At 40.1% G+C, this 26,540-nt stretch overlaps 1 protein-coding gene and 1 non-coding gene across 5 annotated transcripts in view; both read right to left on the reverse strand.

Annotated features, from left to right (window-relative positions):
* The window catches only part of ATRN (attractin), a 186,236-nt gene that overhangs the window by 97,147 nt on the left and 62,549 nt on the right, over window positions 1–26,540 (reverse strand). For all 4 annotated transcript variants that reach the window (XR_014832058.1, XM_021077390.2, XM_021077389.2 and 1 more), the window contains exons 4-11: window positions 26,318–26,446; window positions 24,221–24,426; window positions 22,561–22,729; window positions 8,938–9,028; window positions 7,249–7,492; window positions 6,329–6,512; window positions 4,648–4,802; window positions 1,967–2,051 (exon numbers count right to left, since the gene is read on the reverse strand). Coding sequence is in view for 3 of the 4 variants with exons in the window: in XM_021077390.2 (XP_020933049.1) it covers window positions 1,967–2,051; window positions 4,648–4,802; window positions 6,329–6,512; window positions 7,249–7,492; window positions 8,938–9,028; window positions 22,561–22,729; window positions 24,221–24,426; window positions 26,318–26,446 (1,263 nt within the window). In the remaining variant the exon portion in view is untranslated. The remainder of the gene's footprint in view (window positions 1–1,966; window positions 2,052–4,647; window positions 4,803–6,328; window positions 6,513–7,248; window positions 7,493–8,937; window positions 9,029–22,560; window positions 22,730–24,220; window positions 24,427–26,317; window positions 26,447–26,540) is intronic.
* On the reverse strand, window positions 12,211–12,317 carry LOC146395231 (U6 spliceosomal RNA). The gene has a single exon (XR_014833001.1). It is a non-coding gene; the product is annotated as a U6 spliceosomal RNA (small nuclear RNA).

Below are 26,540 nucleotides of genomic sequence, written 5' to 3' on the forward strand. Positions count from 1 at the left end.
ATAGAATTAAGCTAATCATGGTTTTTAACTACATGGCCTCCCCTGTTACACTCTGCCCCCTCCAACCATACACACAGATACTCACATACAGGCTCAAACACTCCACTGGAATTACACAAAAATAAAAACATCACTGTAACTCAGGCAAGCCATTTCCAGTTTTGAGGCATGGTTAAATTACATCTACGGTAAATTGTCAACTTCTCTGAGTTTATATAAAACCTCCCAATATTTAGCAAATGGCAACTGTGTGCCAAGTCCTATGCTAGGAGAACACCAGGAATGTAAAGATGAACAGACCTGAGACCAGGCACCCACAGGCAAGATGAAGACAAAACGGATCCACTGCTTTCCAGATGCAAAACATCAAGAGGCACTTATAGAAAACTTTAAGGTTTTCCTTACTGAGGAAATATCAAACTACAATTTAAGATAACACTTCAGGAGTTCCCATTGTGGCTTAGCGGTTTATGAACCTGACTAGTATCCATGAGAATGTGGGCTCGATCCCTGGTCTTGCTCAGTGGGTTAAGAATCTGGTGTTGCCGTGAGCTGGGGTGTAAGTAGCAGATGTGGCTCGGATCTGGTGTTGCTGTGGCTGTGGCCGGCAGCTACAGTTCCGACTTGACCCCTAGCCTGGGAACTTCCATATGCCTCAGGTGTGGCCCTAAAAAAAAAAAAGAAAGATAACACTGAAAATAAGTACTCAAAAATCCTTCCATTTTAATCTATACCTGACAAATACTCCCACACTAAAACCATACTTATTGATAAATTTTAGTTAGGTGTTTACTTTGTGAAAGATGTCCCTTTTTCCAACATCTAAGTGCTTGAATTCTGTTGATTCTTCCTTCACATCTACAAGATAGGTTGCTTTCTTTCTTTCTTTCCTTTTTTTCTTTTTTGGAGTCCCTGGGCCAGGGATCAGATTGGAGCCAGAGTCGTGACCTACAGCAATGCCAGATCCTTAAACCCCTGTGCCAGGTCGGGGATTGAACCTATGTCCCAGCGCTGCAGAGACACTGCCAATCCCATTGCACCACAGCAGGGACTCCCAAGATAGGTTGCTTTCTTATCTTTCCTAATCCAAGATGAATTACCTCATCTAACCTGCATTATCACAACAGCCATTTTGAAAATAAAAGGAATCCTAACATAATATATACAAGCATTATAGCATTTAAATAGTTTCAGGATCGATAAGGCCTAGAATTTTAAAAGGTGAGGTAAACAACCGTAATAACAGCAGAAGCAAAATGAGAAACATTAACAACATGATTAACAAATCAAAAATCTATAAAGCACATGTAAGGTGTAGGTCGAGTGGCCAGTCTGGATCTCCCTTAAACGACAGGTCCTTTTCTAGGGGCAGATTTATAAAGAGCTCTACTAGTTTGAGCCAAACATTTCCTTTTTGTTTTTCAATAATGATTTTTATTTTTTCCCATGAGCCACGCATTTCTAAACGATGCAATGAAATGCAGTTCCAAAGACTTGATCCACATGAAATAACAGACTTGATCGATGGGAAGCGTTACAATCGCCCCCTCTGTTCCCATATCTTATCCCTCATCTCAAGTATCCTCTCTCGTTTTTTTCAAATCCATCTTCACCACGCAGATAAAACTAAGAGAAACGTGACAACCTAGCCACCACAATAATAGAATAGCAGAGGGCATAAGCTGGTAACTACACAAACTTCTGTTGTCCCGTGCACTCAGACAACACCTAACAGAGCTTACTCCTGATGCTAACAGAACCACATCAACAAACATTTCATTAGAAGTAATTCAAATCCACATCAAATATTTTAAATATAAATCAGGAAATTCATGCCTACATAATTTTATGAAAAGCTAATGGGATGAGGGAATCCTGTGAACAACATGGTAAGTCCAATATCATTTCATTTATAATTCATTTTCATTAAAAACAAGAGAAAAAGAGCAAGCATTTCTCCAATTACCTGTTGTGTAAGACCGCTGAATGGCCAAATCTGTTGACATCATGGTGCAGATCAGGTCTGGGAAGCACTGACCATCGGTCACAAGCTAGGAGCAAGAAAAACATAAGGGACTGTCATTCTTATTCAATAGGAACTGGACATTGCATTTTCTTTGGGAAAGAAGTCGATAACAAACACAAACTTATCTCTCAGTTTTTCTTAATCATACCATTATTTAGTTGGCAAAAGGTCGTAGTAACAGATCAGCAGGGCATGGAAGAAAGGTAGGACCCTGGCAATTCTAATTAGTGAATGCGCCGAAAACCCAAGATGCCTGCATCACTCTGTCGCCTATCAATGTTTACCCTCTAGACTGTTTGCCATTGTAGGGCCACACCCTCGGCATATGGAGGTTCCCAGGCTAGGAGCTGAATCAGAGCTGTAGCCGCTGGCCTACACCACAGCCACAGCAACGCCAGATCCGAGCCGTGTCTGTGACCTACACATCAGCTCACAGCAATGCTGGATCCCTGACCAACTGATCAAGGCCAGGGATTGAACCCACATCCTCATGGATGCTAGTCAGATAACCACCAAGCCACAATGGGAACTCCTACCAGGGCATTTAAATAAGCCCAGAGAGGCACTTAACTTACCCCTTTCTTCCTTCACAAATAAGAGTTTTTTATTATAATGCTCAATATTCACCGTGTACATCTCACCATACAAAACTTCTCAGCTACTGCAATCTGGATTGCTCCTCCATATCTAGAGGGTAATAAATGACCTTTTTCCTGCTAAATCTGACTCTAGCCTTTATTTAATCTCTCTGTAACCCCTGTTAATTGCTCCCTCACAGGTTCCCAGTCTCACCTCACTTTGTCCCTTTCAGACTTTTTTTTGGCTGCACCCCGCAGCATATGGAAGTTCCAAGGGCAAAGGATGGAACCTACGCCACAGCAGTGACAACGCTGGATTCTTAACTGCTAGGCCACCAGGGAATTCTTCTTTCAGACTTCTTTATGGCTCTATCCTCTGGCTCTTTGCTCATCCCTGAAGATACATGCTCCCTCCAGAAGCTCACCACCTCAGATCCCCACTGATCTGTACTATTCTGTCCCACAGTCATCTCCAGCTGAACATGTCCCCACATTCAATTTCCTCACCTCCTCCCAGACCCTGTCCCTCTACCTCTATTTCCAGCCTTGGTGAAAAGCACCATCTACCATGGCCCACACCAGATACCAGATAGGATGCTGCCACAGCTCTCAAACACACACCCTGGACAATCATCAGGTTCCTGTGACTTCCCAAACCTCTTTACCCTCACTGCCACTTCCACAGCCTTGCCGTATTGAGGAGCCGGGGCTTTCTGAAGAATCTCACATAGGAGGTCTGAAATTATATTTGCGTCTTGGGACGATCTCTTGGTGGCACTGTGATGCATACTCGGGAAGGGGCAAGGTGGGAGTTATTAGGAGGCTGTTGCTGAAGTCCTGAGGAGGGTTGGAACCAAGGCTGTGGAAGTGGCTGACAGTATAACTGCTATTCAAGATGTCACCTGCTCTGAGAAGAATATATGCGAGCACCTGTGAGCTTCTCTTAACTCCTGGGGGCTAAGGGTTATGGTCAGGGAAAGCCTTCTTGAAGAGGGGCCATACATGCTGCGTCCTCCAACATCAAGAAGTCAGCTGCGCCAAGGCAGGCAGAACTTCTCAGGCAAAGGAAGCCCATATGCAGAGACCTAGATGCGGAAAGAGTCCATGCCACATACTTGGGGCTGTATCCTAGCAGCACATCAGGGAGGAGTGGCTTCAAGTGGTACTAGAAGCAAGCAGCTGTCTGGTCAGATCCTGAGGGATCCGAATTGCAATTATACTGCCTGCTCAGTTCTTTGCCTCCCACATCATGAGGCAAGGACTGTAACTTATTCCTCTTACAATCCCCAATGCACAAGCTCAGGGGCTGGCACATAAGACATCCGTTAATAAAGAATATCTGATGATATTTATACCAAAAAAAAAACCTTCTAATATTTGTTTTGCATGAACAAATATTGCCCTCTTCTGGTCACTACATTACCATACCAAATTAAAAAAAAAAAAAAAATTCCTGGAGTTTTTTGTTGTGGCACAGAGAAAACGAATCTAACTAGCATCCATGAGGTAGCAGGTTCAATCCCTGGCCTTGGTCAGTGGGTTAAGGATCTGGCATTGCTGTGGCTGTGGTGTAGGCCAGCACCTACAGCTCCAATTGGACCCCTAGCCTGGAAACCTCCAATATGCTGCAGGGGCGGCCCTAAAAAGCAAAAAAAAAAAAAAAATTCCTGTCCAAGTATTACAGCAAGAATGTGTGAAACCAGTTTCTGGGGAATGAAATAAAGCTATACTTAAACCAACTTAACATAGCTGGTGGTCATAGCTACCCTACACTACTATGTAAGGCTTTTCATCTGTAACACAGGAGAGCCCAATCACCCCAGCTTATCAAAGGATGAACTTCAAAAAGAACATTACATTACACAAGTAATGTGTTTTAATATAGTATCAGTCAAATTACCATTAAAAAATACCATTTGGACCTCTTTCAAATGGCTTGACTACTCTTAACTACCAATATTTCGTTTCTTTTAAAATGGTGCTTACGGACAAAAAAAAAAAAAAAAAAGATTCTTGAAGCCAAAATGGCTTTGGGCAACTTACCAATGTCATAAGCCATGAAATCTGAAGAGAAGCATTTAGCTCCATGGCTCATGGACGTGTCATTGTGTGTGTTTCCTCCAAACACCAGCATGGTTCCACTCACTATCACAGCTGTGTGCAAGTAACGGAAAAACCGGCTGTCCTTAAGAATGGTCCTTTTGAGTTTATTTAAAAATAATAAATACAAGGTTAGTTCTTCAGAATAGTCATCATCTATTTGCTAATACAAATATAACCATTTTCTTAACTTCAGATCCAAATGTGTAAATACTTCTATATTTTTCTCTGTGTATAGGAAACTTTCTCTGTATATAAGTAATAAAAATAACAAACAAAATCTTAAAAATTTATGAGAATCTTTGTTTTTTATTTTTTGGCTATGCTCGCAGTATACAGAAGTTCCCAGGCCAGGAATCAAACTTGCAACACAGCAGCAACAATGATGGATCCTTAACCCACTAAGCCACCAGGGAACTCTAAGACTCATGAGAATTTTGATAAAATATATTAAGAGCCTTAAAAATGTTCATACCCTTTGACAATATAATTCTAGTTTCTGAGCAGAAATCATGGGAAATACAGATAGAAGCTTACATACAATACTTTTTTAATAAGACAAAAGCTAGGAACCAAAACTTCCAACTGTATGGGCGTTATCATACCCACTAGATGGAGTATTACATAGCCACTAGAAATGACCATGTAAAATGGTATCCACAGCATGGTATCAAATATGTAAGGATATATGAAAAGAAGATAAACCATTACTAGGAGTTCTCCTGTGGCACAGTCAGTTAAGAATCCAGCATTCAATCCTTGGCCTGGAAACTTCCACATGCTGTGGGTGCGCCCAAAAATAAATAAATAAACCATTGCTTGATAATCATATTATTCCATAACTCAAATATGCTTTATATTTACTAAAATCAGCATACTTTACAAGACCAATATACAGTACAGTGAGGGGAGCGCTAATCTTTTAGGTACTGAGACCACCTCTGTTTGATGATTTCAAGCAATAACACCAGTTACTGACTCCAAAGAGAACACCCTGGTCATCAAGAAAAGGTTAAAAAATGGATACATTCTACTTAATTAATGACAACAGTGTGCATAAACTCAACTATGTAGAACAACTTATTTTTCAGGATTCTGAAGAGCTAAAATTTTATCGTGGTATTGAGTGTATAAAAATTAAAAGCCTTGGAGTTCCCATTGTGGCGCAGTGGTTAACAAATCTGACTAGGAACCATGAGGTTGCGGGTTCGATCCCTGCCCTTGCTCAGTGGGTTAACGATCCGGCGTTGCCGTGAGTTGTGGTGTAGGTTGCAGACTCGGCTCGGATCCCACATTGCTGTGGCTCTGGCGTAGGCCGGTGGCTACAGCTCCGATTCGACCCCTAGCCTGGGAACTCCATATGCCGCGGGAGCGGCCCAAGAAATGGCAAAAACACACACACACACACAAAAGGCCAGTCAAGAAAACCCCAAGCATTTTCTAATCAACCTACTATCAAATTATAGATACTATTACTTTATTGCCTTCTGCTTATTTCACCATTTTTCTCTTTACATTATGAAGAGAATGATGGTAGGCATGAAAACAAAAATGTAGCCCAGTATCTTTCCAGCAACTGTCAGAACTCACACCTGAAAGGGAAAGCTCAAGAAAAAGCACCCACCACATCTGGGTGTCCACGTTGTATCTGTAGAGATCATCCGCAAGTCGGTATTTATTGGCGCTGAAAGCTTTGTAGCCTCCATGAACATACAGGGCCCTGGTAATGTGGTCAAAGACACTGCTGTGGCCATAGCCGCCTTGGACCAGGGCACCCTGGGTATTTAATATACTCCACGTGTTCTTATCTGGAAATGGCAAACAGTGAAAGGCAAACACTGCAGGCTCCTCTTCTCTTAATACTTAAAACTACCAATTAGGATAAGAGAAGATATTTCAGCAGACTGGATACATGTAACTTTAAACTTTTCATTTCTAAAGGAAGGCCATCTAAAACTTGTAACAAAGCCAGGTGGCCAAACTTCAATCTGTTGAATGTTCTGATGTTCTAAGATGCTAGTAGGAACAGAAGTACACTAAATTTAAAAGACTCAGATATTCTTCAATTGAACGCTTAATTTCCCACAACCTTTTCAGACCAATACATAGGTGTACATTATGGACCTAATTTCTTAAAATATCATCCACATCCACAAAAACAAGTATAATAAAATTTAACCAAAGGAAAGAGTATATGTTAAGGGGAAATCACACTCCATAAAGCCAATCTCTAAAGGGCTATCCAAATACTTTTTCTTCAGAGTATTTGTTGTTTCAACCCTTCTTATTTGTTTATTTTATTTGCAACATTCAAAGCATTTAGTGATATCTTTGGCTCCTTGTCGAATTGACAGTAACAAACATATACTACATAGCAGCATCAACAATCTACATTTCACTGGCATTTTATCTGTGTTAACTGTATTTCAAGATAAAGTACTAGGTCAATGTTAGGTTAAATCTTGTTGAACAGAAATAATAATAATGGTAAAGGTTTTAAATCTGACATTCAAAAGAGATCTGCTGGGAAAAAAATATACCTACCCAAGTCATATTCCTGCACATTGCTTATATATCCATAGAGAGGGCAGTGACCAAAGATAACCAGCATGACCACTCGGCCACTTGTCAACGTGACGATGTGTGCCGAGTGCCCGACCACCGCATACTGCTCTTTTGCTTTAGGGGTCAACAGTACCCATGATTCGTTATGAATATGAAACACTCTCAACTCATTGGTCACATTCCCTGTTGAATCAATTTTTCCTCCGTACATGTAGATTTTATCCTAGGAAAAAAAACGTAAAGAAAATTCTAAACAACATCAAAAGGATTATACCTAAGACTAGAAAAAGAAACAGTTCAAAACCTCAATATTATTCTTAGCTTAAAATGTGTTAGTGAAGGAGTTCCTGTCGTGGCTCAGTGGTTAACGAATCCGACTAGGAACCATGAGGTTGCAGGTTTGATCCCTGGCCTTGTTCAGTGGGTTAAGGATCTGGCGTTGCCATGAGCTATGGTGTAGGTCACAGATGAGGCTCAGATCCTGCGTTGCTGTGGCTGTGTGGGAGGCCGGCAGCTACAGCTCTGATTTGACCCCTAGCCTGGGAACCTCCATATGCTGCGGGAGTGGCCCTAGAAAAAGGCAAAAAGACGGAAAAAAAAAAAAAAGTGTTAGTCAAAAGCACCTTTCAGGGAGTTATTAGGAAAAGGGAGGAGAAACAAACAAAATAAAACAAATCATATCTACATCTCTAATATTTTGCCTCTTTTCTTGGATTTCTTCACACAAGATCTTTTACAACATAAAATGACTTGGAAAGATAAAGTTGAAATAAACTACAGAACAGGGAAATAAAAATGACTATTCAGTTATATTGCAACGTGGCTATCCTTGGCTAAACTTGCTAATGAACATAAGAGCTAATCTACACGATACTGACTTTTTAACCATTTAGTACCACAGTCATAATATCCCAGTTTGAATATGAATCCATTCAAATCTCTCCAGTTAAAGTAGTTTTAACTTTAATTTCCACTTACAAGTTAGCTAATTATATAACTACCCCAAATTAGAAGGTTTTCCCCCAATTAAAATTCAACACAGGCGTTCCCGTCATGGCTCAGCAGAAATGAAACTGACTAGGGTCCATGAGTACCTGGGTTCAATCCCTGGCCTCCCTCAGTGGGTTAAGGATCTGGCGTTGCCGTGAGCTGTGGTTTAAGTCACAGATGTGGCTTGCACCCCATGTTGCTATGGCTGTGGCACAGGCCGGCAGCTGTAGCTTCAATTCGACCTCTAGCATGGGAACTTCCATGTGCCATGGGTGTGGCCCTAAAAAGACAAAAATAAATAAATAAATAAATAAATAAATAAATAAATAAATAAAAAGTCAACACAATTCAAAATCAGAGACAGGAAGTAGAATGGTAGTTGTCAAGGGCAGGGGTCGGGTGGGGTGGGATTATCGTTTAATGGGCATAGGGTTGCAGTTTAACAAGATCAAAAATATTACAAAGATGGATGATGACAATAGCTGCACAACATTATGAGGAATTTATTATCACTGGATTGTATACTTATAAATGGCTAAGATGGTAAATTCTGTTAGGTGCATTTTACCACCACAAAAGAGATTAGGAAAAAAGTCCAACACCAAATAGCTTTTCAATCTCATAATATGATAAAGTTACTTTGGAAGAGTTACTCAGTACAGAGAGGAGGCATTTTACCTTGTATAATGCTAAAGAATGCCCATATCTAACAACTACACTGTTCACAGAACTGTTCAGTGCAAGCCACTCCCGAGAAGCAAGGTCATACCTGCAAAACAAACAAATTACATTTTCACTCAAATGACAAAAGAGAACATCTTAGATGCTTTATTTGTGATCCAATCCACTTTGGAGATGCTCATTAAATCTGTAATGGACATGAGGAGGTACCTGGGTAAACAAAACTAACATCTGGGCCTACTGACCAGGAGAATTCAGGAAGAGGGTGCTAGGCTTCAGAGCCCTGGGATGAGAAAGAAACAGAATTGACTGGCACTTTCTAATGCTTCCTGAAAACCTCTTCTACACACTAAATCACCTACCAGTTGCAGTATACTCAAGGGACTTCTATTACTGTAATTTTTCTTTCATTTAACGATGCAAAACTGAAGACATGTACAGAAAAAAGAATGACAACTAAGTTAAAAAATTTCTAGCCTTTCCTTTTCTTTATCTAAGTGATTTTAAAAAGTAATATTTTCGGAGTTTCCATCATGGTGCAGAAGAAACGAATCCGACAAGGAACCAGGAGGCTGTGGATTCGATCCCTGGCCTTGCTCAGTGGGTTAAGGATCTGGCATGGCTGTGAGCTGTGGTGTAGGTCGCAGATGAGGCTTGGATCTGGTGTTGTGGCTGTGATGTAGACCAGCGGCTACAGCTCTGATTAGACACCTAGCCTGGGAACCCCCATTTGCCTTGGATGCAGCCGTAAAAAGACCAAAAAAAAAAAAAAAAAAAGTAATATTTTCAAGAAAACTTGAATATCATTGGAGAATTTCAATTATACTATGAATACATTTAAAGACCTTTAAAATGTAAAAAAAAAAAAAGGAATTCCTGTCATGGCTCAGTGGTTAACAAATCCGACTAGGAACCATTAGGTTGCAGTTTCGATCCCTGGCCTCGCTCAGCATGGTTAAGGATCCAGCATTGCCGTGAGCTGTGGTGTAGGTTGCAGACACGGCTCAGATCTGGCATTGCTGTGGCTCTCGTGTAGGCCAGCAGCTACAGCTCCCATTAGACCCCTAGCCTGGGAACCTCCATATGCCTCGGGTGCAGCCCTAGAAAAGACCAAAAAATAAAAATAAAATAAAATAAAATAAAATAAAAGGCCCCAAAGAAAATCACTTATACTCTTATATTGCAGCATTAATCACATCTACCTTAGAACATTAGCTTTGTTTCTGAAGAAAACACTCTATTGTTTGTATTAAAACTATACTTACTCATTATAAAAACTGTAACCAATGCAAAAAAAAATGAGCTAACAACTTTAAAATGACCTCCTATTCTGTCATCTAGAAATAAGTGCCATTAGGTAAACATTTCTCCCTTTTCTATGCATATATACAGATAGACAGATAATATATATTTATACAAAGGGAATCATAAAACAAATGATAATTTTAATAAACAGTGTTAATTTAATATAATTTAATAGAAAAAGGAAACCAAAGGGAAACTCATGTTATTGTTATATTTTAAATGTTTATGTTGTTTCCTTAGACATGTTTTTACTTATGAAAAACATCATTATATGTAAACAAGATGTAAGAAAAGTTTATCACAATATAAAAGCAAAAAAGAGAAACATGCCTATCAACAGAAAATGGATTAATAAATTACAGTATGTCTATATAATATATAGTGAAAGATAAATACACTTGTGACATATTAACACAAATCTTAAAACAATGTTAAGCTGAAAAAGAAACTATAGACAACTATTTCTACAAAGCCTAAAATTACAGCATTCTCTCTTTTTTTTCTTTTTTGCTTTTGAGGACCACACCTATGGCACATGCAGGTTCCCAGGCTAGACTCCACATCAGAGCTACAGCTGCTACTCTATGCCACAGCCACTGCAATGCAGGATCCAAGCTGCGTCTGCAACCTACACCACAGCTCACGGCATCACTAGATTCTTAACCCACTGAGCAAGGCCAGGGATTGAACCAGCAACCTCATGGTTCCTAGTCGGATTCATTTCTGCTGCTCCACAATGGGAACTCTACAGCATTCTCTTATGTGCAGTGGGTTAAGGATCCGTTGTTGTCGCTGCAGCGGCTTGGGTCGCTGCTCTGGTATGGGTTCCATCCTTAGCCTGGGAACTTCTGCAAGCCACGGGTGCAGCCAAAGGAAAAAAATTAAAAAACTAAAACTAGAAAAATCTATTAATTCTAAAAATGTTTACATTAAAAGTGTAAAGATAAGTATGTGAACAAATAATAATATCAGGTTATTGATCACCTCCGGGATTTTGGAGGAGCATACAAGTGTCTTAACTAAATTGGGAATGTTTTATTTCCTAACCTGGGTGGTGAATGTATTAGCATTCATTCTTTTTCTCTAAACCTTTTCCTTTATCTTAAATATTTTGGACATGATCTTAGGCAAATATAAAATGGTGACACTTATTAAATACAAAGAACACATAAATCAATACTATTATTTTATGTATTTTTTGAGTATTCTACATTTTTTAAATACAAGAAAAATTATTTATAAATTAAATTTAGTTTCTCTGTCTCTCTCTTTTTTTTTTTTGGCCTTACCCACAGCATGTGGAAATTCTCAGGAAAGGGATCGAACCCAGGCCACAGCAGTGACCCTAGCCACAGCAGTGACAATGCTGGATCCAAAACCTGCTGAGCCACCAAAGAACTACAAATTCACTTTAGTTTTAAAATTATAAGTAATTTAATTTTGAACAGACTCCATTAACTTCCTGCTTTGAAAGTTGAAAACCTTAGCACCCACACTACCTGCTATTTCTTTTTTTTTGTTTTGCTTTTTTAAATTTATTTTTTGTCTTTTCACAGCTGCATCTACCCACGGCATATGGAGGTTTCCAGGCCAGGGATCAGAGCTACAGCTGCTGGTCTATGCCACAGCCACAGCAATGCAGAATCCAAGCCGCGTCTGCAACCTACACCACAGATCACGGCAACACCGGATCCTTAACGCACTGAGCGAGGCCAGGGACTGAACCCTCAACCCCGTGGTTCCTAGTTGGATTCATTTCTGCTTTGCCACAATGGGAACTCCACGGCTGTAGAAACCACAGTTGCCTAAGCCACAGCCGTGGAAACACCACATCCTTAACCCACTGTGCCAGGCTGGGGATTGAACATGCATCCCAGCACTCCCAAGATGCTGCCAATCCTGTCGCACCACAGCTGGAACTCTGCCTTCTTTAGTCTTTAATTTTTTTTTTCATTTATTAACAAACAAAATACGGAACGCTTCACGAATTTGCGTGTCATCCATGTGCAGGGGCCATGCTAATCTTTTGTGTATCATTCCAATTTTAGTATATGTGCTGCCAAAGCAAGCACTAAATTCTTCTTAAGTTTATTGAAGTCTAGTCAGTTTACAAGGTTGTGATAATTTCTGCTGTACAACAAAGTTATTTGTCATACATATACATCTATCCATTCTCTTTCAGATTCTTTTCCCACATAGATTATCACAAAATACTGGGCAGAGCTCCTGGTGCTATAAAGCATGTCCCCACTGGCCAATCATTCCATATACTTTGCTGTGCATATGCCAATCCCAAGCCTTTTTAATTTTTTTGGTCTTTTAAGGGCTGCACCCACAGCATATGGAAGTTCCAAAGCTAGGGGTTGAATCAGAGCTCCAGCTATTGGCATACACCACAGCCACAGCAGCGAGGGATCCAAGCCAAGTCTGCGACCTACACGACAGCTCACGGCAAAGCCAGATCCTCATTCCATTAAGCAAGGCCAGGGATCGAACCTGCATCCTCATGAATACTCGTCTGGTTGGTTTCCACTGGGCCACAACGAGAACTCCCCAAGTCTTAATTGGCTAGACTTCACTGTCAAGTGGTTTTTTCCTAGTAGAGCTCATGTGCGTTCCTTTCCCTAAATTCTTTCATGTTTAGGAATATCTGCTTGCGGAGCTCTCTTGCGGTGCTGCAGGTTAAGGATCCAGCATTGTCACTGCAACAGATCAGGTTACTGCAGTGGCCCAAGTTCAATCCCTGGCCTGGGTGAATGACATCTAGCTTTAGAGGTGAACGACATCTTGGCTGGGTAGAATATTCATGGGCCATCCTTTCTTTCCCAGGTAACTTTGCTGACACTGCTCCCTCGAAAGTTGCTTGTATCGATGTTGCCAATGGAGGTCTGAGGCCAGTCTGATTTTTCTCCCACTTCTATGTGGCTTGCTTTTCTGCTTGGAAGCCTAAGAAGTCTCAGTCATTCTCTTTTTCTCTCCCCTTCCTTTCTTCCTTCCCTCCCTCTCTCTCTAAATATATATACCTTTCACTAATTTTTAAAGACACAATATTGTCCTTTACTTGAGGTAGTAATAACTTAATTCCATCCAGGTAATTGTTTTTACAAAACGGATTGTACAGTACTACAACATTCATAGCATTCTGGAAAGTATTTCCAGAGAAAAACTAGCATGGCTTATGAAAACACATATATCCCTTGTGTTCAAGCCAGAAGCCTTTTTCTTTAAGCTTGAAAGAGAGGAGAGAAACAGAAGGAGCACAGAAATAAGTCTCCACATGACACAATCCGTACGTCTTTCATTACATGGAAGGTGCTCAATCTGTATCTTAATGCATTTTACTCTTCCTCAGTCAATGGCACGGCAGCCCAAGAGCTGATACAAGACACTAACGTGCCAGCAGGTTCCTAAAATCTGGCAAAGGTGAACTGCTAAAAGACATTTATATAACATTCTGTCACTCTTCATAACACAGAGAAGCAAACACAAGACAAAAACAAAGTTGATGCAACCGAACATAAATGCCAGGCACTCCTTCTGGGAGCTGAGTCTAAAATAATGGAATACTAAACAACTAGTTCTAAGACCTGGACATGCAGGAATTTAAAAAGAGGAATCTTTCACAGATGTGCAGCTATCTCTCTCACAAGCTCTTTGATGGCTGGGAACATAATGCCCACCATGCCACAGGGCACACACTCTGCCACTCACAGTGGCCTGGTATTCCAATTACCGTGTCTGGCCCTCCAAAGACCAAGGAAAAGGCTCTGCAGAGACTGAACATGACCCCAGCCAGGAGAAGGCAACTGAGACTTTCCACCCAATAATTTATCCTTTATCATGGAATTTTAATAATTTGATCAAATTAGGCCTTGTCACTGAATAACATTTTCCTAAAACATGTTGCGCTATTTCAATCCACCTGTTCTATTTGCTGGGTTCTTTTCTTCAATGACAGCAATTACCTATATTATATCGGATCTTCTGTCTTCCATGTGTCTTTCCTTTTCTCTAATTATCAACCTATTCATCCATATTCATTGGAATCATGTCTATCAAGGTGTCAGCAGTTTGATTTTCATTCTAATTTTTGCTGTATGTAATTTATTTATATTTCTTTACCTGTGTAAGCTCCCATTTCATCTCCTGTTATTAGCATCTTGTCTTTTAGCTGGTTTTCCTGAATTCAAATTCTCATTATATTTATTCACAGCACAAAGTACTTGGAAGGAATCTCCTTCTGCTCCTTAAGTTACTTTCTGTCTACGATCAGTTCTTGTCAGTTTAACATGCAGTGTTCTTTCTTCTTCATTTTTTTTACCATAAATATTTGTATTATTTGCTACAATGTCACTTCTTTCATCTCGTACTACACACTGCATTCCAGACACTACATTTGCAAAATGTGGGTGATTTCTTAACTTTTTTCCCCACTGTATCTAAGACAAGTTTATCTTTCCATCTAGCTTTAGTGTGAGAGTTGGCATTTTATGTTCTATCCACTTTTCTAAAGTCTGAAGAAATGCTGGGGCTGAGATACAAGCGAGGTGTGCAGTCTATTAGAATAAAATATCCAGACTCTACTTGCCTCTGAGATTTTTTTGGATGCATCTGAGGCATAAGTAGTTCTCGAGCCAGGGACTGAATCCAAGCTGCAGCAGTCACCTTACACCACAGCTGCAGCAATGTCAGATCCTTTAACCTAATGTGCCACATCTCCACACTGACCTAAGCCACTGCAGTTGGATTCTTAACCCACTATGCCACAGTGGGAAATCCCTTGCCTCTGAGATTTTAAGTGTCCTATTCCAGGGTGCAAATGTTGGGATATCCAAATTAAATAGAAGCCCTGGCTTTGAGGCAGGGAATGAGCCACTTGATCAATTTCTCCCCTTTTTACCTGATCCTCCTTAGGAGCTACTTCTCCTACTCTTCAGTTAAAAGGGTTAAAAAAAACCCAATGACACCTATTCATTCTTCTTCTTTCTAAATTTGGGGCTATCAGTGAGAACTCTCAGAATATCACCCACATAGTTTCTGTAGGGTAGAGAAGGGGTTGGTCTTGCTGTTCTCATGCGTCTGTTTGAAGTTTACTGGCTTAGGTGATATTCCTTATCTTGTGCGGTTATCTGTTGCTCAATTTCTTACTATTTTTAACTTAAAAAAAAAAATCCTTTTCAGGAGTTCCTGCTGTGGTGTAACTAGATAGGCCATGTCTCTATACCGCCAGGACACAGATTCCAACCCTGGTCTGGCACAGTGAGTTAAAGGACCTGGCATAACAAAGCTGCAGCATAGGTTGCAACTGTAGCTCAGATCTGATCCCTGGCTGGGTACTCCATATGCCTCGGAGGGGCCAAAAATGGGGGGAACAATCATTTTCTGTTCAAGGGAAGGAAATTCGGTGAAGTTTAAACTGGAAAGCTTAACCCAGAAGACCTAGAAGATAACTTGTTTTGCAAGAGAACCCTTGGGTGACAAAATGGGAAGTGCTTTTTTTTCTTTTTAGGGCCGCACTTGAGGCATATGGAAGCTCCCAGGCTAGGAGTCAAATCATAGCTGCAGCTGCCAGCCTATATCACAGCCACAGCAATGTGGGATCTGAGCAGAGTCTGTGACCTACACCACAGTTCACGGCAACGCCAGATCCTTAATCCACTGAGTGAAGCCAGGGATTAAACCTGAATCCTCATGGATTCTAGGTGGATTCGTAACCCACTGAGACACAATGGGAACTTCCAGGGAACTGCTTTTCAATGCAACTTAAAGTTCTGGGTGATGGCCATGGAGAAAATAGAGAGTGAGGGCAATTCCCAAAATATGCTTATACAAGAGTACAGATGATGATAAAATTTATTTATTTATTTGCTTTTGAGGGCCAAACCTGTGGCATATGGAGTTTCCCAGGCTAGGGATCTAACTGGAGCTACAACTGCTGGCCTACACCACAGCCACAGCAATGCCAGATTCGAGCCGCGTCTGTGACCTACACCACACTAACAGCAAAGCTGGATCCTCAAGCCACTGAGCGAGGCCAGGGATTGAACTTGCAACCTCATGGTTCCTGGTCGGATTCATTTCCACTGTACCACAACGGGAACTCTGTGATGATAAAATTTTATAATCTAAGCTCCAGAAATACTTCTGAAAGAAGTCACTATATTTACTTTTCATGAGTTACTAAAAATTTGCTTGAAACTATATTAGTATTTCCGCAAAATACATAAAGCTGTAAAAATCATGTTTTTATCAAATACAAATACACAAAAAAAGTTATGATCTAAAAAAACAAAAACAAACAAACAAATAAAAAAGGAGTTCCCATCGTGGCTCAGTGATTAATGCACTCGATTAGTATCCAGGAGGATACGGGTTTGATCCCTGACCTTGCTCAGTGGGTTAAAGATCGAGCATTGCCACAAGCTCTGGTTTAGGTTGCAGATGAAGCTCGGATCCCAAGTTGCTGTGGCTGTGGCATAGGCCGGTGGCTATAGCTCTGATTGGACTCCTAGCCTGGGAACCTCCATATGTCATGGGTGTGGCCCTAAAAAGACAAAAAAAGTAAAAAAAAAAAAAAAAAAAATTTAAAACAAATGTGGCTCATGAGGCACACCAGTCAAACAAAAGCAAGATGTGACAATGACAATTCTAAGAACAAATATTTGTGAAGGAAATAGATAATTCATTTACTCTCTCATTCATTTGATAAAAACTTATTTGAGCACCTTCTATGAGCTACGTCAAATTAAGCAAGTAAACAAGGTTCTCTGTGAAGAACACAGAGTGGAAAGAGCAGAAAAATGAGCAAGGACAATAATGGGCACAGACAGAATTAAAAATTATGAACTCTGCTCTAAAGGAAATGAGAACTATGAAAAAGAACAGGGAGAACCTGTCTGAACTTACTGATCAGGGAGGATCTCACTATGGGACAGCTAACTGATATGATATGCAAAGCATGAGATGAGGTACAACGGCAGGAATGGTCTAGACAGAGGGAACACATGCTAAGTTTTAGGTAAAGAAAAAAGGCTGGTGTGGCAGAAGGGGAGCAAGTTGAGTCTGGGAAGGTAAGCAGTGGTTACATCAGGCCTGACTATTAAGTCCCATGGGAAGCCACTGATGGGTTTTACGAAGGAAGTAAATGGTAAAAAATGTATCTTAAAAAAATCATCCCAGTTGATACTGAGAAAATAGATTAAGAATAATGAACGGAAACAGACAGACTTGATAAGAACCTACTGCTGAAGCCTAAATGTGAGATACTGGCAGGCTTGTCTTAGAGGGAAAACAATGAATTTGACATGTACATGTACAGAGGTGATGTGCTTGATATGAGATTATGTTATGAGGAGGCGAAGGAGAGGAAATACCAAAATGACTCTCAGATTTCTTGCCTCAAGAGAGGATGACGCCAGGTACAAGTGTAAAAATCACACACAAGTGGTAGACCACACGACTCTCATAATATCTAGTATAATAATGGAAGGGATAATCACACTTTTCATTTTACCTTTATTTCTCAGGGTGGCAGCACTAGAAGTAGTGAGAAGTAGTTAGTCTGGGGACAGATTTTAAAGAGCTAACAAGATCTGCTGACATACTGTGGCAGGCAGACGAGACACTAGGGTGGTTCTCATGACCCCTGCCTCCTGGTGTTCATACCCATGTATTTATCCTTCCCTCAAGTGTGAGCGGGATCTATGACTTACTCTCACCAAAAGAATATGGTAAAGATGATAAAATGTCATTTCTCTGAAATCTATCCTATTAGCAGACTCAGTCCAGAAATTCTCCTTATGTCCTGACGAAATAAGCAGCCACACTGGGGAACCCTAGTGATAAGAAAGTGTGGTCAGCCTTTAAGAGTTGAGGTGGCCTCCAGTTGGCAGCCAGAGAGAAGCCAGAGCCCCCAGTCTTATAACCACCAGGAAATGGATTCTGCCAACAACCTGAGTGAGCTTGGAAGTGGATTCCTTCCCAGCTGAATCTCTAAATGAGAACACAGGCCAGGTGACACCTTGATCGCAGAGAACCCAGTTAAGCCATGCCTTGGCCCTGCCCGGCAGCAGAAACTATGAAGTGACAAATATCTGTTGTTTTAATCCCTTAGGTTTGTAGTGATTTATTCAGCAAGAATATGTATAAATAATATACATACTGATATATGGTATGAAGAAATAAGAAGTCAAGGATGACTCCAAAATTTTTGGCTTAAGCAAACAGAAGAATGAAGTGATCATTTACAGAGACAGGACTCCTGGAGCAAGAACAGGGTTGGAGGAAAGATCAGTCTAGAATACGGGGAGTTTAAGATGCCTACTTGACAGCCAAAAGATTGAGATGTCAAATAAAGAGGTGGGGATATGGGAAACAGATACGAATTTGGGAGTCACTAGCATAAAGGCCAAGATGACACATAAGATCACCATGAGAATGAAGACACTCTCACAGAGGAGGACCACGGGCTGAGCCCTGGGGCACATCATCATTCAGAAGCCAGTCAGCTGAAGAGAAACCAGCTAAGGCCGCTGAGACAGAGTAAGTTAAAAAAAAAATCAAGGGAATGTAGAGTCCTAGACGCCAAGGGAATAAACTGCTTTTAAAAGAGGAGGAAGAAGAGTTCTCTGGTGGCTCAGTGGGTTAAGGATCCGGTGTTGTCACAGCTGCAGCTTGGATCACTGCTGTGGCATGGGTTCAATCCCTGGCCTGGGAACTTCCAAATACTGAGGGCAGGCAAAGAACTGAAAATTTAAAATCCAGCTCCTCAGTCACACTTGCCACATTTCAAGTGCTGAATAACCACATGTGGCTAGTGACATGAGAGTATGACATACGAGTACAAATACAGAACACTTCCATTGTGACCTAAACAGAAACTGTCCACTGGACAGTTGTGATGTACAGGAACAGAAGACAGAGAAGTGAGCAAAGATGTAGGTGACGGCTAAATGTGGTGGTTGGGAGTTTGTGGAAGTCCTCTTCTTACAACCTTTTTTAGCTTTCAAAATAGAAATTGGAAGAAAGTCACTAGCTGAGAATGAAAATAGAAGCAAATGTGGTAGAGTTTTAAAAAATGGAAAGAAAATACAGCAGCAATCAGGGGAATGAGAGAGTAAATGAGAAAGAATTAATGGACTATAAGACCCTGTGAGAGTCAAGGATTTCTGAAGTTCACCCAACTTCTTGAATCTATACATGCATGTCTTCTGCCATACTTGGGCACTTTTCAACTATTATTTCTTCAAATACTTCTTCAGACACACTCTCTTCCCTCTCTCCTTCCAGGGCTCTTCTGGTGATAGAAACGTTAAGTTTTTTTGTTACAGTTCACAGGTCACTGAAATTCTGTCTTCTTTTTGTCTTTTGAGGGCTGCACCCATGGCACATGGAGATTCCCAGGCTAGGGGTCTAATCGGAGCTGTTGCTGCCGGCCTACACCCCAGCCACAGGAGCCAAGCCATGTCTGCAACCTACACCACAGCTCACGGCAACACCGGATCCTTTACCCACTGAGGGAGGCCAGGGATCGAACCCACAACCTCATAGTTCCTAGTCGGATTTGTTCCTGCTGAGCCACAACGGGAACTCCTCCAATTTTTAAATGATCTATTTTCTCTCTGTTGTTCAGATTAAGGAATCTCTACTGTTCTATCTTAAAATCCACTGATTCTTTCCTCTGTCTTCTCCATTCTATTGTCAAGCCCATCCACTAAAAAATTTTATTTTGGTCACTGTATTTTTCAGCTCTAAAATTTCCATTTGATTATATTTTCTATTTCATAAGGCTATTTTTCATTTGTTTCAAATATGCCCATAATTGCTTGTTGAAGCATTTTTATAATGGCTACTTTTAACATCTTTGTCAGATAATTCTAATACTTGTGTCGCCTTGGTGTCAACATCTTGATTGCCTTTTCTCATTCAAGTTGAGATTTTCCTAGTTCCTTCTGTCATGATTTCCATGACAAATGATTTTCGATTGAAGTCTGAGTATTTTGGGTATCATGACATGAGACTCTGGACCTTATTTAAATCTTCTGTTACAGCACGCCTCCTCTAACACCACCCCAGAAGAGAGTCCCAGCTCCCTAATGGCTTTCTATAACCCTGCCCTGGTGGGAAGGGGGAGATTGAAGTATCTCACTACATCTTGGCATGAGTGGAAATCTACACTTACGTTGTGCTGGCAGGGGAGGGGGCAAGGCCACAGTTCTTTCTGTGGTGTTTTTCTAGGGTGGTTACTGTCTAAAGGTTTTCTGTTTTGTTAAGCTGCCCCTTTCCTGGTCCTCGGACTAGAGAAAACAGGTTTTTCTTGGGGCCTTTCAGCTTGTGCCTATTAACCTTTCTAGACTGCTGATTTTTTCCAACATCAAGTCTGGGATATATGAGACAAAAGAAAAACCCTTGGAACTTACCATTATGTCACTCCTTGTGTCTTGAGGTCCCTAGTTAAGACAGCGTTTTTCAGTTTTCTCATGTTTGTTTTATATATCATGTCCAGGGTTTTTAACTATACTTATTATACAAAGAATGGGGGAAATAACCTTCATTTCTTTATGACTTTTTAAAGTTTCTTTTTTCACATTCAACTTCTAAAGAAGTATCTGTTGTTTTTTTTACTCTGTGTTCCTTCTAGATTCTGAAATCATTTTTAAATTATTTCCTAACTTCTACCATCTTACTGTGTTATATTGTTCTTTCATGTCTTTTATAGTTTTTTTATTGTATTTCAGCTTATTTTGGAATACTAAGTTATCATTTTTGTCAGCTTTCTGAACATATTTTTCTATTACGCTTTCATGTGTGAAGGGGTGTTATTCTACTTTCATCTTTTTAAAAATAACTTTCGATGAGATTTGACCTTGATATTTTTCTGTTGCTAAATTTTAAGTAAAATTATTTTTTTCCAGAGCTCTTACAGGAGAGGCTTGATTTAGTTTTTCTAATTTCTCAACTCTCTGGCCCCTCTTCTGACCTGGCAGCTTTCTTGTTGAGCTCTTCTAGCTCTTGTTCCTCTCCTTGTTATATGGACTTTCTTTTACTTTTCCTCTGCTGTTCACATCCTGTTCTATCTGAATTCTACTCCCAGCAGTTTCTCTTCAGTGTGGGACATCTGGCTGGTTCATTTTGAGAGTTAGTAAAGCACAAACTGCTCCAGTCCCTTCAGATCTTACTACAGATCCCTTGAGTCCGCTTCCCCCACTAGCATAGGCAAAATCTTCCCAGTTCCACCAGCTGTTCTCAAAGAAGCTTGCTGAGCTTTCCAGTGGGTCCTTGGGCTTACAGTTGGTGGGCCCCTTTGCTTACTCTTACACAGAAACTAATACCACACAGGTCTTGCAGATGTCAATGGTTTAGTCCTACCCATTTATGTAGATGCCTTCTGACCACAGTTTGTTGTAGGTGGTACCCATGTGTTTTTAATTTTGCTATCCTAGTTGTTCTCTGTGGGGTTTTTTCCTTCTCCTTCTTTTCAGGGTCACTCCTGTGGCATACAGAAGTTCCTCGGCTAGGGGTCCAACTGGAGGTGCATCTACGACCTATGCTGCAGCTTGTGACAATGCCGGATCCTTAACCCACTGAGCAAGGCCAGGGATCAAACCAGCATCCTCATGGGTACTAGCTGGGTTCTTTACCCACTGAGCCACAAAGGAACTCCTGCTCTCTGTATTTTAATGACTATATTTGGGGGATTCAGAACTACACCACCACTGCCATATTTCCAGAATTTCTTAAAGAACAGACGCTGGTTCTTGACAACCTTCATTAATAGAAAATGTTCAGAAAAAATTCCCAGGGCAAAAAATCAGCACAAGTAAGTGTTCATAAATGTCTCCCTAAAGTCCATATGCATAGCCAATTCCTGCAAAAACATATCGTATATTCAGGATGAGTGGGTAGGGGACCAGCAAATTGACCTTTGAGCCCTGGAAAGTATTAGATGATGGCATAATTTCCACTAGCAAACTCTCAATTCAAACCATTTAAGTCACAGAAATGTAAATTACATTAAGAGGTAAAGCAATCCCCTATTTACACAGAACTTACTCTATGTACCTAAAGCAAAATATGAGAGACAGTGTCTGGAAAAGATGAATTACTCCTTATTATGACAAGTTCTCTGTGGCTCCCAATTTAAAAAACTAAGTATATGACCCCAAAAGTCTAGAATCCATCTACCAAAATATTAACAGAGACTTTCCTCAGGTATGCAATTACTGATGATTTCTTTTCTTTTTGCTTAATCTCTACTTTACATATTTTTGAAATGGAATACTATGCTTCCGGTTAAAAATGTTTAAAACAACTTACGCCAGAACCATGTTGTAATCTGAGTGGTTGAACATATATCCTCCAACAATCCACATTATATTTCCATTGACCACAGCTTTGTGAGAGGCTCTGGGGAGCTTTAGGTTAGTATATTCCTCTCGCGTCCAAAATGACTGGTTAGCTGGTACAGGAACTGAACATCCAGGTCCTAATAAAAACATAATAAATTAGCTTCACAAAATGCAGCTTTAAAATTACTGAATTTAAGTTTTAATCATCTAAATACACTATCTAAAGAATACTTACAGTCTTTCCTTTAGCATCTAAATATCAGACAAATTCCTTTAATTTGTGCTTTCAATTTACTTAAAGATAGAGACCAAGGGTACTCTCTAATAAAACTCAAAATCACATACTTTCTAATGAAGATCTGACCATATCCAGCTTAGGATTTTTTTAATAATGAAATACTTGCTTAAGCAGTTCTTAGAGGAAAGAGTGGACAAAAGTATTATTAATTCAAATGAAAAATTCCAGGGCTAAATGGAAAGACTAGTTTTGAAAGTCATGCAAACTATCCATTTCCTAGAAAATCAAGAAACTCTATTCTTGAGAGGTTTGGCTTCTGCTCCAACATTTGCATAGTGGTAGGTACTCAAAGACTTCAATTATTTAACTCTTTAATGTCAGCCAAGCCAAACAAACTAAGCATTTAATGTCAGCCAAGTCAAACACACCAAACCATTTAAACAAGCATATTTCCTTTCAAAATAAGTGTTCTGAGAAAGGGGTAAATGTATAAAGAAAATGACTAAATCAGGAACAGTTATTATCACCCACACCCATTGAAGAATTTGCTAAAGGGTTTCTTTAATAATCTGTATCCTCAGATAATTCCACTAGTTGACTGCTTCAGAACTCTACTGTATAATCGACCTCAATTTTCTCTACGTTTATTAGAAGTTTTTGTGGGGAGACCATTATTGTCAGCTCTTCTCCCAACTCCCAGCTTGGTTCTCTGCTATGTCTTTCTTTTAGATAGCCAAGAAATAGATTTATTGGGAGTCCCCATTGTGACTCAGCGGGTTGAGAACCCAACTAGTGTCCATAAGGTTGCAGGTTTGATCCCTGGCCTCGCTCAGTGGGTTAAGGATCCAGTGTCACACAAGCTGCGGCGTAGGTTGCAGATCCGGATCTGGTGTTGCTGTGTGGCTGTGGTTGCAGACCTGCAGCTGCAGCTCTGATTCGACCCCTAGCCTGGGAACTTCCATATGCTACAGGTGAGGCTATAAAAAGGTTAAAAATATATATATATGTTTATTAAGGTAGGACGCTTGTGAGGGATACAGTGGGCAGGAGAGGAGGCTCTGCCCTGAGAATTAGGTGGGCTATATTTTATAATCTAAGGAAAGTCTCTGCTATGTCTTTTTACGGCTGAGACCAAGTTCTCCAAATTCATGAATTAATTGCGAAGAACGTTAAACCCCTGCACAATTCTCAAGAGACCACAACCATATATCATCTATGAAATTCAAAGATTTGTAAGAAGCTGAATAGAGAGATGTGAAAACTTAAACACTTCCTGATATTTGATGAATATAACTGAACAGATGCTAGGAATAAAGTAAATCCGCAATTTATTAAACTAGAAACATTCCGTAAATTGAAAGAAAAAAAAAGAAAGAAAAGATGTTCCCACCCTGCCACTCTGAGAAGCAGGAGCACCCTCTGACGTCACTTGAATTGCAGATGCCTCGATGAGGAAAACCACAGTTATTTACACAGTGAGGAATGTCACACGCTTCACCCTTCCAGTTTTCAGAACATTCACATTGAACAGTGTTGCTGCTGTTACTGATCTTACATTCTCCTCGGCCTGAGCAATTATTCGGACACATGTCAAAACTATAAAAACAGTAGGGGAAAATTAAATCAACACAAAGCAACACTTTGATTAATTTAGCAGAACTTCCTCCTACGTGGGGCTTAAGAAAACTCACTGTCTCTCCAGTTCATTCACAAGCATAACTGCAGTACTTACCATTCAGCCTAAATGGAGTCACTCACCATTGCAGAGCTAGGGCAAGTAATAAGATCAAATTAACCCACTGGATTCTCATAAGAAGAGACAAGTTAAAGAAATTACAAGAGAGAAGAGATTCTTGCAAAATGTCCAGGCTTAGCTTCTTAAGGACAGGATAACTATCTTATTCTTTGTAGCCCACAAATGATGACCATTATAAAGCTGCCAAATGCATGCTTACAAATTTGGAGAAGAAAAGGATAACACAAACGTCCAATAGTAGACCACCATCCTTATGCCTCTGGATAGTCTCTGAAAGTTTACAGAATTTGCTTAAGATTCTTGCTCAGATTGGAGTATTTTAAGTTCCCATCTCAGATGCTTGAAAAGGGAGGAGCAGTTTAACTTAATACATGAGTTTAACCACAAAATGTCACACAGTAATGTGACAATTATATTGACAACGCTTTGAAAAGACATAATTCAGACTTAAAAGGGGGAGGGTTAACAGGATTAGCAAGATACTTTGAACGTAAAGGAGTTCCCACTGTGGCACAGTGGGTTAAGAATCCAACTGCAGCGGCTCAGATAAGGTTTCAATCCCCAGACCAACTCAGTGGGTTAAAGGATTCAGCGTTGCAGGAGCAGTGCTGTAGATCGCAGCTGTGGCTCAGATTCAATCCCTGGCCTGGGAACGTCCATATACCACAGGTATGGCCATTAAAAAAAAAGAGTGTAAAGAAAACTAAAAAGGAATTCTGTAGCAAAGCATGTCAGAAAATCAGGAATCCGTTACAAAAACAAGCTAATTAATATTCATGCCTGCACTTAAATATCAGTTAATGAAACATTTATAACAAAATTTTATAAGTATCTACATACAGTATTTTTACAATATATGTTATAATTATAACATAATAAGTGCATATGCCTACATTTCAAGCCCAGGCTTGTAATGAGCTGCCCAGGCTTCCAAGTCACAAACTCTGGGTACCTGAAAAGCTGAATCACCATACCAATCAAGACAGAGATGGCTTTAAATAGGCTTGAAAGAATACTGAGATCCTGAGAAAATGAACAAGAAAAAACACCCAGCAAAAGGTTACACACAGGGGTTACCAGCCACACCAGGAGGAGTCAAGCTTATTGTGTAAAAGACCAGATAATAATGTAATTTAGGTTTCGTGGGTGACACAAGTTCTTTATCACAGAACTGCTTTATGGCATTTTATGAATTTAACTACTTATGAAAACAAACATTTCCTAAAAAGAAAAAAAGGAAAAGACAAAAGACAGCTCTCTCTCCTGCCACAACGAATTCCAAAAGATGCCCAGAATCTGTCTACATTTCCTTTTAACCTCTACTAAACTGTCATCAATGGGCCAACTACTGAGTACATGAAAACTATTAATATTTGTTAAATTTTACTTAGCAAACCCTCCCAGTGTTTTAATCCATTAGCAGGAATGGACAATGCCCCTCTTTCCCAGGAGACATTCAACAGCACCAAGACCTGAATTGGAACGATGGTCCGCCACTTTGACAATCGGCTTTACCTTTTCCTGCCAGTTTCCTCAATTATAAAAGAAGTCGAGAAAACAGTACCTGTAACTGAGTTTTTAAAAGAACTTTCAATGAGAAAATCCATGCACACTGCTCAGCACAATGCCTGGCACACTATAAACCCTCAATATATGTTAGTCATAATTATTGTTAAAACAAAGTACAGGGTCTTCTGAAAAAATCACAAATATTAGACTTAAATATCTTACTTGTAAGTGATATTAAATCCAGTCAAATTATAAGCAGCATCGCTAAAAAAATGCAGCAGGGCATAACCTGATGTGGCAACGACCTCTGGGACAGTCTCGTTGCTGTCTCTCTCAGGAACGATAAGGCCGCTGAAATGGAAACACATTTCTTACAAGAGAAAGCATAATCACAGACACATCACATGGTGGCAGACACAAATTCAACTAGATTTCACGCTTCTAA

This window comes from Sus scrofa, chromosome 17, assembly GCF_054392235.1.
Source record: "Sus scrofa isolate SSC_HxYL_T2T_F1_AM1 chromosome 17, Sscrofa_HxYL_maternal_Yorkshire_Landrace_v2.0, whole genome shotgun sequence".
Taxonomy (NCBI): Eukaryota; Metazoa; Chordata; class Mammalia; order Artiodactyla; family Suidae; genus Sus; species Sus scrofa.